The sequence below is a fragment of the Micropterus salmoides genome, unplaced genomic scaffold, assembly GCF_014851395.1.
Source record: "Micropterus salmoides isolate LMB-PRFRI ecotype aquatic unplaced genomic scaffold, ASM1485139v1 Ms_hic_scaffold_2, whole genome shotgun sequence".
NCBI lineage: Eukaryota > Metazoa > Chordata > Actinopteri > Centrarchiformes > Centrarchidae > Micropterus > Micropterus salmoides.
Window position 1 is genome coordinate 33,691,977 of NW_024041150.1, and position 18,855 is coordinate 33,710,831.

Here is an 18,855-nt window from a genome sequence, read left to right on the forward strand (position 1 = left end):
GACTTAAAACACATTTTTATTCTTTGGCGTTTGAGTCTGTTTAGGGGCATCTGCGCTTGTGTCTTTATTTATCTATTTTGTGTCTGTGTTGTTGTTTTATCTTATTGCTGTATGTTATTGATTGTTGTTGTTTGGCCTGTTGAAATTTATCTGGTTTTATTTTTTATGTCTTCTGTATAACTTGTCCAGCACTTTGGCCAACTGTGGTTGTTTTTAAATGTGCTTTATAAATAGACTTGACTTGACTTCACCATCTCCTGAAGGAAATATCTGGCTCTTTAGCTGCTAAATGCTCCACTATTTTCACCACCTAGCTGCTAACTGTGTCTGTCTGGTGTTTGGTACTGGACAGGTAGTGTACATGTGGGTATATCTGAGCTTTTTTTTTGCTGAAAGCAAACATTGGAAACATTTACATTTACATTTACTCTTTTGGCAGATGCTTTTATCCAAAGCAACTTACATTTGAGGAACAACATACAAGCATCAACAAAGCATCAGTACATCATGAGATCTACAACTGACAACACATACTAATAAGAGCTAATAGCCCATATCACATCAATGGGGTACATACCTAGGGAAAGAAGTAAGAGTTAACAAAAAATGCAATTAATTCAAGATACTTGTAAGGGGATAGAAGAAGAAGAGCACAGAACAGAGATTGCTTTGTGTGAAGGGATGGCAGAGCCAGGCGACATTTGTTGTAGTGGCCAAGAAGGAAGGTAAACTTTTATTATGGAGTTTAGGTAGATGGGTGCAGACCCAGTAGTCACTCTGTATGCAAGCATTAGTGACTTGAATTTGTTTCTGGAGGCCACGGGGAGCCAGTGGAGGTCACTGAGTAATGGAGTGACATAAGTTCTTTTGGGCTGATCAAAAACCAGACGCGCTGCTGCGTTCTGAACCATTTGTAAGGGTTTCACCACACAAGCTGGAAGACCTGTTTGGAGGGCATTGCAATAGTCGAGGCGAGAGATAACCATGGCCTGTACCAGAAGCTGGGTGGCGTACAGAGTGAGGTATGGCCTGATTTTTTTTATGTTGTAGATAGAAAAGCGGCAAAAACTACAACAAGGTGCTAAAATAAGCTCGGTAGATTTGAGAGGAGCTGCAGAGTTAGATCATAATTTCCCTTTCAGGATGTATTAGAACAGCTTTAATACAGTGTATTGTGATCAAATCGTGATTATTAGTAATCAGGCCTCGGAACTCATTTTCTCACTAATCATAATCACAATGTCTTGCTAAGAAATCAGGATTATCGTGTAAGATACAATCACACAGGCCTGTGTAATTGTTCATTTCACTGTTAAAGGAAGTTAAGTTGTCCCTATGCTTCCAAGAAACTGTATTTGAACATGTCTGTGGCAAGAAAAACAAAGGTTGGCAGTTAAGACTGTGGCTATTTGCCTTTCTCGGTACTCTTAATGTGTGTTCTCCCACCTCAACCAGTCCTGCCACATTTACCTGTTGGAAACAGAGAAACAGGTGAGTGGGCGTGGCGGACTCACAACACTCCTTATATTTCACAGCCTGAGAAGCATTCTCACTTCACCAGTGAGAGTGTGAGCGATCAAGCTACGACCTCTAAAGATCAACAACAAACAGCCAACAGGAAAGGTATCAACTTTTACTCTCCTATTTCTTGTTAAATGCTTTTCTGAAGTATCTCAAGAAAATGTTTATTTACAAGGATCAAGAGCAGAAACCATTGAGATTTGCAGTAGCTTTCCAATGTGCTGTATGTAAAGGTAGATCGCTTCTACCACATGTCACTTAATCTTGAATGTTAAAAGTAATCAAATGAAGTAGTGCTGCAACAAACAGTTATTGCAAAGTTGTTTTGACTGACCAAAAATTCAAAACCCAAACATTTAACTGACACTAATGTAAAGCAGAAAAAAATCAGCAAATATTCACATCTGATTTATGAGAAAGAAAAATCAGAAATTCTGTGAGATTAAAGTCACAAATTTACAAGAATAAACACAATTTTTCAGATGTGCATTTCGAATTAAAGGCTCTGTACTCTAGGACATGCAGATGTTAATAACAACAGCTGTCACATGTAAGGTACTTTCATCAAACTGTATTATGTGATATACTAACTTCTGTTCAAAGACCAAAACTGGGGAAGAACAGAAGACATTTATAAATGACTAAGATGTGTCATGTTCTTTCAAGTAGCTTTATTACAGTCCCTCTTAACTGCCTAACTGCTTAATACATGACGCAGTTTTTCCAAGTTTTTAACCTACAATGGCCGTAATGCACCGTTGTGTCTTGGGGAGTACTGCATACATGAACAAAGTTGTCCTGGCCTGCCCCGTCAGAGGGAGCTTTGTGAAATATGATGTTTGTCCTGTGTGATGTTACTTGAAGACTACAAGTCTGAAAATTAAAAGAAATCTGGGGTTAGATTGTGGTTTGGCGTTAGATAGAAGTTAGCTTCCCAGATCTCTGCAGCACGCTCCCCTCTCTGCTTTAGGCTAGCAGCCCGAGGCCACATTAGCTGCTTCTAGCACAACACGCCTGGATCTCCGACTGAACTGTCAGCAGTTGAGGTGCAATGTGGGTAATGTAGGCAGCAGGTTTTGACAAGGAAGAAGAATGTGTTGGATACAAAAGACAATATTTCTGGTTCTGCTGCATTGATTTAATGTGTTCTTGGAGTGCAATGCTAAATAGGTGGAGTATGGTAGTTGTTAATAAAAACTAGGCAGTTCCTCTTAGGTAGCAGGGTTTTTTGTAAAGAAACCCCAAAACAAATAGCCACTGATTGGGATTCTGCTGTTCACTTTCCCATTTTTACTTGATATTATTCCATACAAGCAGTAGTACTTAATTAACATACATGTGACTTGATTTTGAATTCTTGATTTCTGTTACACTGTGCAATCAGATATCTTAAACCTAAAATCAATTAGTAGATTCATTTTAATAATAATTTGTTTCTCTTTGGGTTTTATTGAAATTGTCCGTTGGGTTCTCAAATAAATGTCTGTACTGTGCATGTTAGCTGTGTCTTACACACGTCAGCTATAGTCAGTGTATCATGCATCACACCCGCAGCATGCTGGGATAGTCTCCAGCCCCCCATCACACTCAAAAAAGCATGTATAGACAGTGGATGTGTGGAGAAGGTGTTGGGGCAGAATTGGTATTACTTATTACAGAAGAATTGATATTTAAAGTGTGTTGCTCCATTTAATTTAAATTTAGAATCAGCTGATACGTTACCTGCAAAAGGAACTAGAATATTAAATAAGTCTGTGTGTGCCCTATGTGATAATGCAGGACAGAAACATGCCCTACTTCATTCCTAAAGTTTCCTGACCATCCTAATCTGATTTACGATGACAGGGGTGATTAAGGTGCATGTGTGTGTTATACAATGTGTCCATTTATCTGTCATAATGTCAACTAACACTCCATTAAGCTCTCTTTGACTGCCATACATGTTTCTTTTCTCACCTTGCACATTTTTTTGCCGTTGCAGTTCTCCCACACTTAGGTTTAAATTTATAGTCCAAGAAGACTTGTTTTCAAAGCCAGCACAACACAGAAATATACATTACAAGAGCATGCATATGTTGAGCAAGTTTCATGGCAATCTGCACATTAGATTCTTAACCAAATGTGGATATTTGGTCTTAAAGTGTTGTTAGAGGAAAGGGATCATATTAATATGTGAATATTAATGGTAGTCTGGTGGTTTGATTTAAAGACATAACGTCATGGTCAAACGTATCTGTCAAGGGCAACATTTTACCACTTAACAAAAGGTCAGTGCTCATCAGAAACATTTTAGATCACCCTCTGGGGACCATCTAGACCAGACTCCATGACGATCTGGCCTTCTTAAGATAGGCCTACTTTGACCAAGGTGTTGGACAAATGGAGTGGCGATCAATATTCCCACCCTCATGAATGAACAGTAGTAGTTTTTTTGCCCTGGTTTGTCCTCTGGGCAAAAAAGTAACACCAGCTGACACCAGAATTTAATAATCCAAACAGGGTGAATCTATGTTGTGTCTGTTCAACCCTGTTTCCTAAGTTACGTTCTGTTTTACTGTGGCTACTGTTCTATACGTTATTTTTATTTTATTTTAATATAGGTTTAATGTATGTTTAATGTATGTATGTTTTGTATGCTACTGGATACTTTAATTTCCCACAGGATAAATAAAGTATCTATCTATCTATCTATCTATATATCTATCTATCTATATATCTATCTATCTATATATCTATCTATCTATCTATCTATCTATCTATCTATATATCTGTCTATCTATCTATCTATCTATATATCTATCTATCTATCTATCTATCTATCTATATATCTATCTATCTATATATCTATCTATCTATATATCTATCTATCTATCTATCTATCTATCTATATATCTGTCTATCTATCTATCTATCTATATATCTATCTATCTATCTATCTATCTATCGATATATCTGTCTATCTATCTATCTATCTTTTAAGGGAAATGTAAATGCTGCCTGAATTATTAGCGCAGGACTTCGATGCATATGGTTAGATGAAGGCAATAAAAGCACTTTACATTTCTCTCAAGACTTGTTCGCTGTTGAAAATGAATTGTATAGGAACATAATTTCTGGGTTACTCAGTAAGAGCTTTTGGAAAACTCTCTGTGGTTCCAGCAGAATAGAAAGATGTTTTCTTTTAAATGTACTTGAACACATAGTTGGGTAGTGAGATCTTTGAGAGGAAGTAAGGAGTAATAATTACAAGTTAGTATCCTAAGAATAAACTCTGTCCAAGACCTTTTTAAAAATAGCCTCTTGTTGTTGTTGTTATTTCAAAAACTGGTCAGTCTTGATTCAACTCTCTTTTGCCTTCCACAGCATGTCCTTAAATGGTAGCTTTCTGTCTGACGAGCAGTTCCAGTGCTCAATCTGCCTCGATGTGTTCACTAACCCCGCGTCCACATCGTGCGGCCACAGCTTCTGCATGAGCTGTATCAGCAGATACTGGGATGGATGTAAGGTGTGTGAGTTTCTCCACGAGTAAACGTGTGTTTACATGAATGTCGGTCTTAGGTACGGTGTGGAGGTGTTCTTACATCATCCTTCTGTCCTTTTTCTTCATGTTCCTCTGCTCTTGGTGCACATCCTTCCTGCCTTCTTCTTTCCATCCCAATATCCTTGCCCATCCTTCTTTCCCCTTTCTTTCTTTCCTTTTCCTTAATTTTATCAGTTTGTACCAAACCAAAGTAGATTGTATATTTCTTGTATGTTGGTAAATGACTGTAAGGTACCACAGTACATTAGGCAGGTTGTGCTCATTGTTTAAAAAATCAATCCATTCACTTTCTAAAATGTTCCATGTTCCTTTTTGTCTGTCTGCCCTTGATTCCATATTTTCTCTATATCTGTTATCTTCTCTGTGTCTTTTTTCACTTCCTCCATCCATCCTCGCTGTCTCAGGTTTACCAGTGTCCTCTGTGTAAGAAGACCTTCCCGAAGCGACCAGACCTCCACATTAACAGGACGCTGCGAGAGATCACGGAGCAGTTCAGATCCACGAGAGGAGGGGGAGGAGGGGTGAAGGAGAAGAGAGGGGGAAGAACTAGAGGAGGCATACACCACAACTTATTTGATGAATTGAAGAAGAAGCTGCCTCGACATCATTCAAAAACATCAGTGACGCCGACCTGTGAGGCTCAATTTAAGACAGGTAGATCAATATGTCAAAATTAGTCTTTTAATGCATTTTAGAAAACCAACCATATTTTATATACATATTTTTTTATAATAGTAACCATATTATAAAATGACCAGAAAGGTAGAAGCTCATTTAAATGATTTTCAATGAGGTAGAAAAAGCTGTGGGAGCATAAACATTTTTAGATTGTTTGTACTGTGGCTCTTAAGTGGATGACTGATCTGAATGCTTGAGTCACTGTTACCTTTCTTTCCACAAGATGATTGAACTACAACTACAACAATACTTTTTGTTTCCCGTGATGGTCAAGATACTGCTTAGGAGTCTTTTCTTATAACTTTCACTGTAGCACTGTACATTGTTCTTTGCTTGGTAGGCATGCACTTTCATTTTTAATGACATCTAGCTCTTATTCTAACAGAGGCATATAATGTTACTTACAGTGCTTAAAAAGTGAAATATCTGCCAATTAATATGCATGTAATGTAATTAAATTTACACATAAATAATAATGACAAACTGAGTCTAAAAGTATAGATGATTTTATCCTACAAAAATCTATGTTCATTCATCACACACAGTGGCTGAGCCAGTCTGTTCAGTTTAGCTGCACATTCTGCAGATGATACATGACTGTCATGTCAGAGCTATGTTGCATAGCAGCAGATCTTTAACAAGACAAGAAGAGTCTACAGTCAGTCTCCAGCTCTGTGAGGCAATAAAAATGCTAGCCTCAATAGGCTCATTTTAACAATGTTAATGTGTTGATGCTTGGCAGGTATGTGTGCCGTGTTATGTTATGTTAACATTTGCTAATTAGTACAATACAAAGAACTGAGGTTGATGTGAATAGCATTAGTTCTGCAGGTGTTTTACTATAAAACAAAGTACTGGACAAATTGAATGTATTTGCTGGTGACTATACAGTGGATGAAAAGTCAGAAAATCCAGTCATAAGGAAACATTGTCTCGGGACCATGAATGGCAATCCACCTAATAGATATTTATTCCAGACTAAAGTGGTGGACCCACTGACCAGCTGACTAACATTGCAATCCACCAAGCCGTACTGCCGGCTAACGCCTGTTACAGCATTAAAGAAAGAAAGTCAGTAAAATAAATTTTTAAACATCAGTTTCATTGATCTTTCTCTCATTTCCTGTTTCTTCTACCTTGGAAGCTGACTGTTTACCAGTCACGACCTCACAAGCTTCTTCGGTACCAAACCACAATCCATTTGCTGCCCTGAACCACAACCATGGACCTCCTCCGCCGGCGGTATGTTCCTCCCACTCCAGCGGCCGGAGAAGGTTCACCGTGAGTGGTGCTGCAAGCAGCCACAACCTGCCTGTCTGTGAGACCCACCGCAGAGGATTAGTGGTACAATACTTTAACCTACATTATAAAACAATATCTGTCATTGATGTTCAGCATTTCAGACTCCTGTAGTCTTTTGTGATTTCAGACTGAACTTAGCTTATTATTTTAATTGAGGAACAAGAAGAATAGTCTATACCCTCTTAAGGTGGGGCTGTTTAATATTTTCATGGCAGGTAAAGGTTTGACACTGCAACACTCTCTCTCACTGATTTCAGAGGTACTGTAAGACTGACCAAGTATGTCTCTGCCCTGAATGTGAGACAGAGGACCACTGGGATCACGACACAGTGACTGTCGAAGAAGAATGGATGCAAACCAAGGTAAGAAAACAGGACTGAGAAACAGAAAGATGTTTGAATTGAATGATTCAGATTTGTTTTTTTGTCTGTAGGTTTCCACTTAATGAAGCCCTAGCTTGACGCTTCATCCACTCCCTTAGTCCGATTCCACATCAGTAAATCCACAGGACTACTCGTAAAAATGTATCCGCACAGGAATATTACAGAAAATAAAAATGATTCATTAATGACAAATAAGGGAGAGGGAGAAAGAAAGGTCAAAAAACTGTGAGCCTCCACTCTCTGCTTGCCTGACTGTCCACTAAGGTAACTTCATAAACTCTCGTGAGAGTATTCAAAGCACTTAAAGGTGCATGCGGTTAAAGGTAAAACGCACTCTAAATTATCCACACACATTTTAGATAATACACAACTAACTCCTTGCATTACTGTAAATATTAACTGCATCAACCTGTACATACTGTAAATATTACCTCCAATTCCCTCTACATAAATGAATCATGTAAATTACTGTTTAACACATAAATTAAAATTATTTATCAGCTAATTGCATTTAGGCCCCTACAGTGCCTTTATTTTAGCCAGAGAACAATGGCTGTCATTGCAAGAAGTTTCTCATGTTTGGAAATCTTGGCCAAACAAAGCAAATTCTGTTAGGACACAACGCAGTCTAGACTTTGGCCTCTGCTGTGTAAGGGATAAAACTCTCTAAGTTGTATTTGTATGGTCAGAACCACCAGACTAAGTGGTTCTTCATAAAATGTCATAAAATATAGTTCCTGAGCCTCCGAACAGTAACATCTAGCTAAACAGGAAGAGGTTCACAAGGCTGCGCCAAGTGTTTTGAAATCTTGACAAATTTTTAAATTGATTGTTACCGTACTTAAACTACAATATTGGAGACTAGTGCTACATGTGTGCCTGCACTCTCTGCTAGTAAGATTATTGGATTCAAGGAAAGTAGGGAAGTAGGGAAGCACAGGGAGAATAGTAGGTGGGCAAATCACAGCCATAAGTAAGCCCTAAGTATTTTATGTAGTTTTGGAAACCCAGCTTGAAAAAAGTTGGGTTTCATCAAAATGCAAAATGTCCCATTGCATGCTCAGGACTGAGGTAGAAACATAAATTCGTATATAATCCTATTCAAAGTGTGCGTTTGTGTGTTTGTGTGTGTGTAGGTCCAACTAAGTATGTCGGAGCAGGAGATCCAGGAAATGATCCGACAGAGAATCACGAAGATCGAGGAGATCAGAATGTCTGTGACCGAACTGGAGGTAGATAAACACACACACACACACACATTGTGCATTCAAGTTAAAGCACCGAGATGTATGAACATGAAACACATACACAATCACACACTCATGTAAATACCACAGTTGTGTGTCAAAACCTGTAAACCCTCATTCCTTTATCAGCTTTTATAAACACACTGTCACAAACATTTTCAGGTTTACTCAACTTTTGTTTTGCCCCTAAACATTCTTTAGTTTTTCTTTGTTTCATTCACTACATTTTAAAGTTTGACCTGGATTTTTCTTTCATTATTGACATGTACTGTACATTTCATTTACTAATTTGGGGTATTCATTCAATAACTTGTGGGATTTTACCCAAACGTTCATGTGTTTATCAATGTTTAACTGACTTTTGGGGTTTAACCCAATTTTGCAAGTCTATTTTAAAATTTTAAGGTCTAATTGGCATATTTATTCCATAATTCTTGTGGTTTTAGACAATCTTTGGGGTTTTACCCAATCTTTAGGCATATTCCCAAATAAGATTTTTTTTTTAACTTGAATGTTATTGTGGTTAATTATATTGATTTAGGAATTTCAAATATATTCTTTCACTTTTGGAGAACTTAAACCAGTTTTTACCAAACTTTCTGTGTTCATTAATACTTCACTGTTGGCACTATGTTTCTGTGTTTCAGAGAATCTCAATGCAGCTAAAAATGTACAAACTTTAATTGGTGCCGGAAACAAAAGTGTCGTTAAAGGTCTTAGATCACTGACTCATTAATTCCCCAGATGACAGTTGAGCGAGAGACAGCGGGCAGCGTTTGCCTGTTTTCCGCACTAGTGTCTGCCATTGAGCACTCCCAGGCAGAGCTGATGGAGGTGATGGAGATGAGTCGGAAGGCGGCCGAGCACCAGGCCGATGCCATGATACGACAGCTGGAGCTGGAGGTTGAAGAATTGCGGAGGAGGGAAAACGCCCTCTCCGAGCTCACCCAATCAGAAGACTACGTACACTGTGTCAAGGTTGGTGAGGATCTCGTAAGGTCAAATGTAATGATATACAGACATACACTGTGGGAAACCTGAGCAGAGCTGAATTCTGCATGATTTGGCTTATTTCCATCTACTTTCCAGACGTTCCCCATCCTCTCCACTCCTCCACGTGCCAAAGACTGGTCTGGGGTGTCAGTGAACTCCGACGTGGGAACAGGGACCATCTACAGGTCGCTGGCAGCTCAGATGGAGAGCTTCCAGGAACAGCTGAAGACTATCGCAGAAACAGGTTAGTCAAATGCAAAAGAGAAGGCTTGTTTTCAAAGATAACTAACAACGAATGCATGAAGTCCGTTAAAATCAAGAACTGTTTTACTTGCAAGCATTGAGTCTGAGCAAAAGGTTGTCAGTATTAGTTGATGGTCAACATAAAGACTTAAAAGAGCAGGGTTTTTTTTATCTTAAACAAAGATTTTCATGATTTTGGTATCAGAGAAGAGGACGATGAGTCAGTATCCCCTCTAAAAAAAAAGCTTTAGACACAACAATAGATAAACTACTACAATAGATAAAATATTTATGACTTTTCCAAATCAAACAAAAATGGCTCTAACTAGTACAGAACAACATTACTTTATTTGTCACAAAGACTATTCCCTAAAAGCATTCAGGAGTTTGGGAGTTACACTTACTACAGGTGTTCAGCTCCTGATGCATGTGTCCTTGTTCTTCTCCAGGTTTTCCTGCCTCAGTACTGGCACCCAGTCCAGTCCGAACACAGCCCAGTGAGTGTCCACTCCCCCTCCACCTTTACATAGGCTAATCATAAAGTTATAAACCAGTGATTGATATCTACCACCTTAAATTTCCCAGATACAAACTAGTGAGTGACTCTATGCATCATACATCAAACAGTTAAACATCATACTGCACATATTCATGTGACCATTCCACCTTATTCAGGTTAATTGGACACATTTATACAGTGCAATAGTGAGTTTTAACATTTTGTCTTGTTTTAATGAAACTGTTTTTCTGCAGGGATCAAGAGGGTACAGGAGTATGCAGGTGTGTAAACATTCACACGGATTCAAAGTGAAAAACAATGTTACGGGCACATGAAGTCAGCTTACAGACACAACTAAATACAGAATAATAATATAATTCTTCACATTTTTCTTCTTCCATCAACAAAGTGGATGTGACTCTGGACTCCAACACGGCCCATCCCAGACTGATTATGTCAGAGGACCTGAAGAGTGTAAGATGTCTGTTAAATTAATAAATCACAGATTAATGAATCATTCAGAGTAGATTGAGTATGATCATTACTGTATATCTGTGAGCTTGTTTTTGAATGCAGAGTCTCTATCAGTCAGTTTTAAGGGATTCAAAACTTGTGCAATTTATTTGTAATCTTGAAAATGTGTCTAAAAATAATGACTAAAATTGTTATTGTTTTTTTTTTTTGCAAAAATCACATGTGAGTCTGGTGTTTCAAGAATATAGATGAATACATTTTGAAATGTTGTTTTCCACTTTTTCACCTGGAGCCATTAAAGCTGCGTTGAGCTGAATAATGGCCTTCTGTATCAGTGACTGTGTTGTCGATGAAGTTTGGTGTAAACTTTGGTGTGTTTCTGCAGGTGAGGTGTGTTGAACGACACCAGATGCTTCCAGACAATCCAGAGAGGTTTGACAGAGTTATCTGTGTCCTGGGGAGGGAGATGATCTTCTCCGGGAGGCACTACTGGGAGGTAAGAGGCTCTCTCCTTATGTATTGTATGTATTTGACACAGACAAATTCCTGATTTTTCTGGTAATTTTCTTGAAAAATGTGGTAGTGCTTCTGCAAGAGGGCAGGAACCATATGGGTAAAGATAATTGTTAAATGTGATTCATTTTACTACTAGAAGTTTATTATCTGATCTTAACATAACGGATTTTCTGGAGATCCCACAATATGGAAAAATGATACAAATCGGTCATGCCTTCCAGCCTTTTTCTATATTTCAGTGTTTGATTGTATAAATGTCCTACTTCCTGTGAACAGGTGGAGGTGGGAGGGAAGACGGACTGGGATCTGGGGGTGGCAAAGGAATCAATCAACAGGAAAGGAGCGATTGAAGTTACCCCAAGCAACGGATACTGGTTCCTCAGCCTAAGAGACAAGTGAGTCATCAGTTAATTACTCAATATGCTGCCTGTCCTCACCATAGGCTGCAACCTCTAGTGGCTGTAGTAATTATGACGGGGGAAGGAGGAAGTCAGGTGAGGAAGTATAAAGAGTATAGACTGTATAAAACAAGTGGACGTAGCACCATGACGTCACCCATTGGTTTGTACACTATCATTTTGAAACCTCGAGTTTGGCATTTTGACCTTTGCCATCTTGGGTTTGGGTGAGAGCGGAGCTGGCTAGTTTGTAAGGAGAATCCGTAATTAGCGTTAACTGTGATATTGCGAAACACAGCCTTAAAACTAAATGTAATTTCCGGAAAAGTGTCACTCCTTACTGTGAATTCAGACCAAACATGACGCAACGCTTTCCTCGCAGGGGTTTTATCGCCGGACAACTGCCAAGTGTTCACACACAACGCAATAACGCAAATAAACACAACTCGCAATAACAACAGCTTTATGAACCCAAAGTAAACATTTTGCTGTGATTTAATTGCATTAAACGGATCAAAGTGAACAGAAAAAAACTACAATATGATGCAGATTTGTTAAATATGAATTCATGCTTTTGTCAGGTCTGTCAGCAGGACATCTTTTTAAATGTTTGTTTTCTGAATAGAGTTCGGATCGAGCTGGGCTATGCAATGCTAACTTGTTGACAGTAAAGTACAACGATAGCTGGAATAAAGTTACTACAAATGTTTTCTGAAATCACCAGTTAGTTCAACCTCCTCGCTTTCTTTTCTCCAAGCAATGTCCAGTTTTGTCCGTTTTTTATATAAATATGAAGTAGTAGTCCAACAGAGCTCTGCATGCCAAACGACACTAACAACACTGGAACCATAAGTGCATGGAAGCTAGCTGCTGAGAAGCTCAAGTGAAGATAAATCAACATTGTAATCCCAAAAACTAAAGTAAAAAGCTAATAAATAAATAATTAATAAAAGCAGTTTACTCCGAGCGCCTAACCGCGAGTAAACGGCGTAGTTGTCAGAGCATCATCCAGTCCGACTACGGGTGTTTATTTGTCCAAAAACTGCAGCGCGGCTCTGTCCTCAGCTTTTCCCTACAGTTTAGCAGCTCTACGTCGGCCAGCCGAGTTTTACTTCTCTGCTCTGCCTGGTCCACTCCACACAATGCTTTGAAGCCGTCAGTGACGTCCGGATTTCAACGCCGTGCAACTTTCTCGCTTGAGTTGAATATTTTCAATTACCGCAAAGGCCTTCGTGTTGCCAGCAGTGCCCCCTCCGCACCGCCTGACAGGTCTGAAAACGCAATTAGTCTTTTTTATTACAGCTGAATGCTCAACAAGATATTTTTAGGCGACCAAAATGTTAAAATGAACTAAAACAACTTGAAAATAACTAGAAGGACTATAGTTGTAAATGGAATCACTTTGGGTGAACACTTTGCACTTTACAGGTTCAAAAATGCGAGGCGCACAGCAGTGCCTTTTTTTGGTTGAATTTGGAAAAGAGCAAAGCGCTGCCCTTTTATCATGTTGCTAGGCAACCACCGAATCAGCTGTCCTGTCAGTCTAATCAAAGATTATAGCGCCAGTGATCTGTAATTTTTGGTTTGCTGCTAAGTAATAACTGTCATATTAGCAGAAACTTGATCACAACGCACAGTGTCTTTTGTTGTTTAAAATATCTGCTTTAAAAGAATAGACAAACGGAATTGCTCCTGTTCTGGCACTGTGAGTGTGAGAGTTGTAGCCTACAAACAACCAGGAGACAGGGAAAGGGAGATCCGTGTGGGTACATGAGACCTTAGAAAGAGGAGACACCGCTGGTAGTAGCCTACCAGTTGGTCCAGGGGCTTCGTCTTAATGATGGTCGGTTTAAGGCTTATTTTAGGATGAGTTGGGGACAGACTGTTGAGTCTCCGGACAATTCAAGCAACTGTAAACTTCCATCAGCACAAATGATCCGTCTCTTCATTAGATTGGACAATGGAAAAAAATGTGAATAAGATTGGTCACTTCTCTGCCCAGAGTTGACGTTTTTTCAACTCTGTGTGCTCAGAGCGCTCTTTTGAAAACGTGAGGCACCCAAGGTGCATAAACATAACAGAACGCTCACTGCCAATAGAATACAATTTTTAAACCTCAAAAAGGGGTCGGACTTCCAGAAAGGTTAAGAACCCTTGTCTTAGACGAACATACCAACAGCAACGAGAAACAATTTCATGGCTAGTTAAATGTACACAGTGCAACACATAAGCTACCATTTCACCTCTATCCTGATGGACAGGTCGCTGTGGTAGCGACCTGATAGCGTCAATCACAAGGTAGCCACGCCCTAAAGCATACCCTGCTTTATTGTCTGTTTTCCTCTAAACGGGACCATAATTTACTAAATGAACCTCATGCTGTATTGAAGGAGACTTGAAACTAACAAAGGAGACCATAAACTCATTAGGAATTTTTTCTATGTTCTGAGGTAACAAATCAAGTGAGAAGTAGCCTCATTTTGCCACAGACTTCCATACAATCTGATGTCTTTTTGCAATCATTGGAATCATCTTCTCAGCTTTCAACCATCTTTGTTTCTCTACTGTCAGTTCTTCTCAAATTATTGATTTCAAATGCTTTGAAGGGTGTTGCTTTTCGCTAAGTACGGAAGTTAAGCAGGGTGTATGCTGTACTAAAATATCAAAAATGAGAGATAAGGCAGACAGAAATGTTAGAGAATATAGCCTAGTTGATACAGCCTACTCAAATTTCTTATGCTTTACCTTCATTTAATTTTCTGATAATTAAGTATCCTCTACTTTCCCTTGTCCTCACCCTCATTCCTCTCCTCAGGAACAAGTACGCTTTTCGCTCTAAAGCATCCACAGATGTCGATCTGAACCTCCGACCAAATAAGATTGGGATATTTGTGGACTATGAGAAAGGACAGGTGCAGTATGGGAAATACATTTTACGAATCTTGACTTTTGTCTTCTACAAAGTGAACAGAATTTGACAAATATCCAGTTTGTTTTACCAGATGTACCTATTTCTCTTTTGTTGTATGTCCTCGTTGTTCTTCTTCACAGGTGTCTTTTTACAACGTTGATGCTAAACTCCACATCTACACTTTCAATGACACTTTCAGTGAATGCATCTATCCGTTCTTCAGCCCCTGCACTAATAAATCCGGAAAGAACGATGGGCCTCTGATCATCACGCCAGTAAACATGAATGAGTGACAGAACAACACCTGAAAGTTACTTGTTTCTTCTTCTCTTTTTAATATACATCATCATCATAAATCATGGTTGTATTATATATATAAATATATATAAACATTCACTGTTGGCCTCTTTAAGGTTATATGTGTAAATGTTCAAAAGGATTCTTGTTATTAAAGTTTCCTGCAGTGAGCATCCTATTGCTCAACATCCCAGGCATTGGCCAAAACAGTGACATGACATACGCGAGACCGAACACTGAAATGAACACATGAACACACTGAATGCTAGAAAATGAAAGAATTATATTTGTAAAGTTGCTTTATTTTCTTTGGACCATCGGCTCTGTTAAAGAAATATTGTTTGGCCGAGTAGATACAGTACAAGCACACAAAACGTCAAATGCCAACACCAAATCTGAAGGATAACATATCCTAAATATCTGTTTTCCCCCTAGTTCCTGTAGGATTCCCTATTAGGTCATCTTTAGCTGGCCTTAACCTAGAACAACTTATCTATCTGATGTTTAGACTCCAGTGCTACGTCATACTGGAATCTATTACTCTCCATGAGTTGTACTTAATCTGTGGAGTCAGTGAGTTCTTGTAAACATTCTCATACTCAAATCTTTCACAAACATTCCCACGCAACACAGATATCTGCTAGCCTGATGCCTGAGCTACTGTCTCTATCATATCAGTCTAACTGTTGTCTCCCTAACAAGGACAGTTACATGAGAGAACTAGAGCTGGAAGGTCAGTGGACACTTGCAGGGTCAGCTAATGACTCTAAGCTGGACCTGTCTTACCTTTCCCTGTTACAAGTCCCCTAAGCATATTCTTTAACAGGCTCTACGATACTATCTTGCCGTCTGCAAATCACCCCATCAGCCAACGCCACGAAGCAACTGACGCCAGAACAACGCTGCACAGCCAGCCAGTGATTTATGCTGCTTTGTAGAAAAACGCTACCTTAGTGCAAATTGATGACAGAGTCTAATGTGCATGCAAAGAACTGCTATGTTGCACATCTTGATAGGTAGCACATAGCAAAAGAACACCAGCCAAGCCCAGCTTAGGTTATGTTACAGCTATTTGGCCGCAAGTGAATTTTATAGTTTAGATTAGCTCGTTGAAAGCAATCGTAACATAATGGCTTAAAGGTTCTATTAACAGAAATACAATGTAATATACATTGTATGTTTTCAGTGGAGTATAAAGACTTTACATAATGCACAGTTTGTTTTTATTACCTTAGAATGAGCTGTTTCTATCTACATACAACGCGGGTCCTCTTACATGGACGTCACCATGTAGCGCCGCCATGTTTCTACAGTTGCCCTAACGGCTCTACAGAGCGCGTGTTGTCTCTACGTTAAATACGTACAAAGAAGAAGAAGTAACTTTAGTAGTAGAAGAGAGCTGGGACGGTTGAAAGAGGGACGAACGAAACACAGTGATTTTCTCAGAGACCATACACGTCTGATATGCCAAACTACCTCAGCACGTACAGTCCACAGAACTTAACAGAACAGGGAAAAATCAGGTGGATACGTCACACTTTCCTGAAGTTTTAAATGTCAAAGTTTTACAGTTTAGAAGCTAGTGAAGTTTAAACGTCAGGAGTCACTGTCGGGACGATTGAAACAGGTGTCCCGACATGCAGCCATTCAACCTTATTTAGATACGGCGGGAGGCGGGGGACAGAGTCCACTATGCTGCAGGCTGGCACTCACAGCCAAATAACAGGGTCTTCACAGTAGACCAGGAAAACAGGCTGCAGATGTGCATAAAAAGGGCAGCCAATATCTAATCCAAATGTGCATTAGCTGTTCTAGTTATGTGTACCTTTCGTTCAAAGTGATATACTGAAGTCGTTCCACATTTTAACAAGATAACACCTGGTATTGATAGAGCACACACGTGAGTTGTTGATGACAACAAATGATTTCTGTCTGTAACGTTATATTTTAAAATGACATTTATCTGAAAAGTGTTTCAATCGTCCCGGCTCTCCTCTACTAGTAGTACTAGTCGACAGGTTTATTAGAAGTAAGAAGATAAGTGAAATTTGGACAAAAAGAATGACCCTACGTATTATTTAGCACAAGAGCTGACGGAGCGTGTCGCCCACCATAGCTTCTCCTGTTGCTTGGATCTGGTGCCGACCGCCCCGATATGCCAGCCCACAAAGTAACCTGCAAACGGCAAACCAGACAATCTGCCAGCCAGATCAGCCCTGGAGGTCAAGGTGAATTAGCTGACGTTATCCACTCAAGACCGTATCTAGTTTGCTAGCTAGCAATTTGTCTGTATTAACCAGTTAACGTTAGCCAACATTAGCCAGCTGCAATCACAATATGACAATAGTTGCACATGCTTTGCAGTAATGTTAATTTTGACATCAGAGTTTGTGCTGGACTGTATTTTGTGATTGATCAAGTCGTTTGTTGATGTTTGCGGACTCAATTTCTAAGCTAACGTTTGCTTGTGTTGCACACTGCACCGTTGTAGGAGGGCAGAAGATGAATCACTCGGAAGTGTGCATAAATGTCACATCCTTTAGATTTTCCTGTAAAAAACGCCCTAAGTCCTTTACATACAAAAACAGTTCACATGCTTTACATTCTTATATTGCATCTTTAAAACTTGCTGTTGGCATATGTTGTCTGACTGTGAATAGTTTATTAATACAGCTGAGAGATTATAATGTTGTATATAAAATGACATGCTGATCATTTATTAAAACAATCACATTTTCTGATTCATCTGGACATTTATTATTCTTGCAAACTGTGGTCATTGTCTCAAGATTGAGCTTTAGAGAAATTGTTTGACTAACTTTATTGCAGAGAGTTGGATGAGAAGATATACTATTCTTTTTTTGTATGTAAAATATGAAGCTACACAGGGTGTGCACTATAAAGTGACAAACGGGGGTCAACTTTTTTTCCGGGTCCAAAAGAAAACCCAGTACAACAAAGGCGCGGGCATCAGTGAATTAAAATGTTACAAAGCTTACAATATCCTTTCTTATTGAACTAATGTGTGCAGTCTGTAGATGATGATAAATCAAATTCATTACACCAGTTCATGGGTTCCCCATACCATAACTTTTGTAGTCAGAGGTCACCAAGTATTCTAGCGCAAAACTGCCAGACACAAAACAGAAGACCATCATGACCGCTCAAAACAACACAGTGTTGATACAGAACTAAAGACACATAAAATACAAGTTCAAGTTCAGACCCCCCCCATCTCCCCCGTAATTCGAACCATGAAGCTACAGCCAGCAGCTGGTCAGCTTATTTTACCATTAGTGATGGCAAGTTCGCTTCTTTTGACAGAGTCGTTCATTCAAATGTCGTTCATTATAATGAACTAATCTTTTTTTGAGTCATTTCGTTCATTTGAACTAGGCTGGTTATTGTGGCGCTGCAGCCCTCTAGTGGACAATTAAAAAACAGCACCATTTTCAAACACGGAAGGCTTGCTTTATTTGACAAAGTATAATGCACAAATTCACCTCTTGATTACTGTATATCATCATTATATAAACACCCCTGGGCCCACAACCAAATTCAAACCATGTAAAAACCACAGAAATATGTTGTCTATATGCAATCCTTCCATTTTCACAATCTTTCCTGAATAGTAAACAACCAGACCAGCCATATAAAGGCTTACGTATATAATTACTATCATTATCTCTAAAGTGCTCATTCATACAGTAGCCTAACATCCCTATCCATGAGTAAAATATTCATCAGATTTGCAGTAAATATACTGAAGTAATAAGCTTGATACACTATATGAATAAACACACTCTTATTAAAATTCAACCACTTTAATAATAATCTGGATCAAGCCACCAA

General features: G+C 39.0%; 1 protein-coding gene across 1 annotated transcript; it reads left to right on the forward strand.

Moving 5' to 3' along the window:
- Window positions 1–1,484: 1,484 nt before the first annotated feature.
- On the forward strand, window positions 1,485–17,748 carry LOC119913109 (zinc finger protein RFP). Its single transcript, XM_038732436.1, has 15 exons — window positions 1,485–1,623; window positions 4,885–5,026; window positions 5,467–5,716; window positions 6,885–7,084; window positions 7,300–7,404; window positions 8,562–8,657; window positions 9,417–9,650; window positions 9,762–9,909; window positions 10,358–10,405; window positions 10,662–10,688; window positions 10,817–10,881; window positions 11,267–11,377; window positions 11,674–11,792; window positions 14,611–14,707; window positions 14,847–17,748. The coding sequence occupies exons 2-15, from the start codon at window positions 4,886–4,888 to the stop codon at window positions 14,997–14,999; spliced, it is 1,794 nt and encodes a 597-aa protein (XP_038588364.1). The 5' UTR covers window positions 1,485–1,623; window position 4,885; the 3' UTR covers window positions 15,000–17,748.
- The last annotated feature ends 1,107 nt before the right edge of the window (window positions 17,749–18,855 follow it).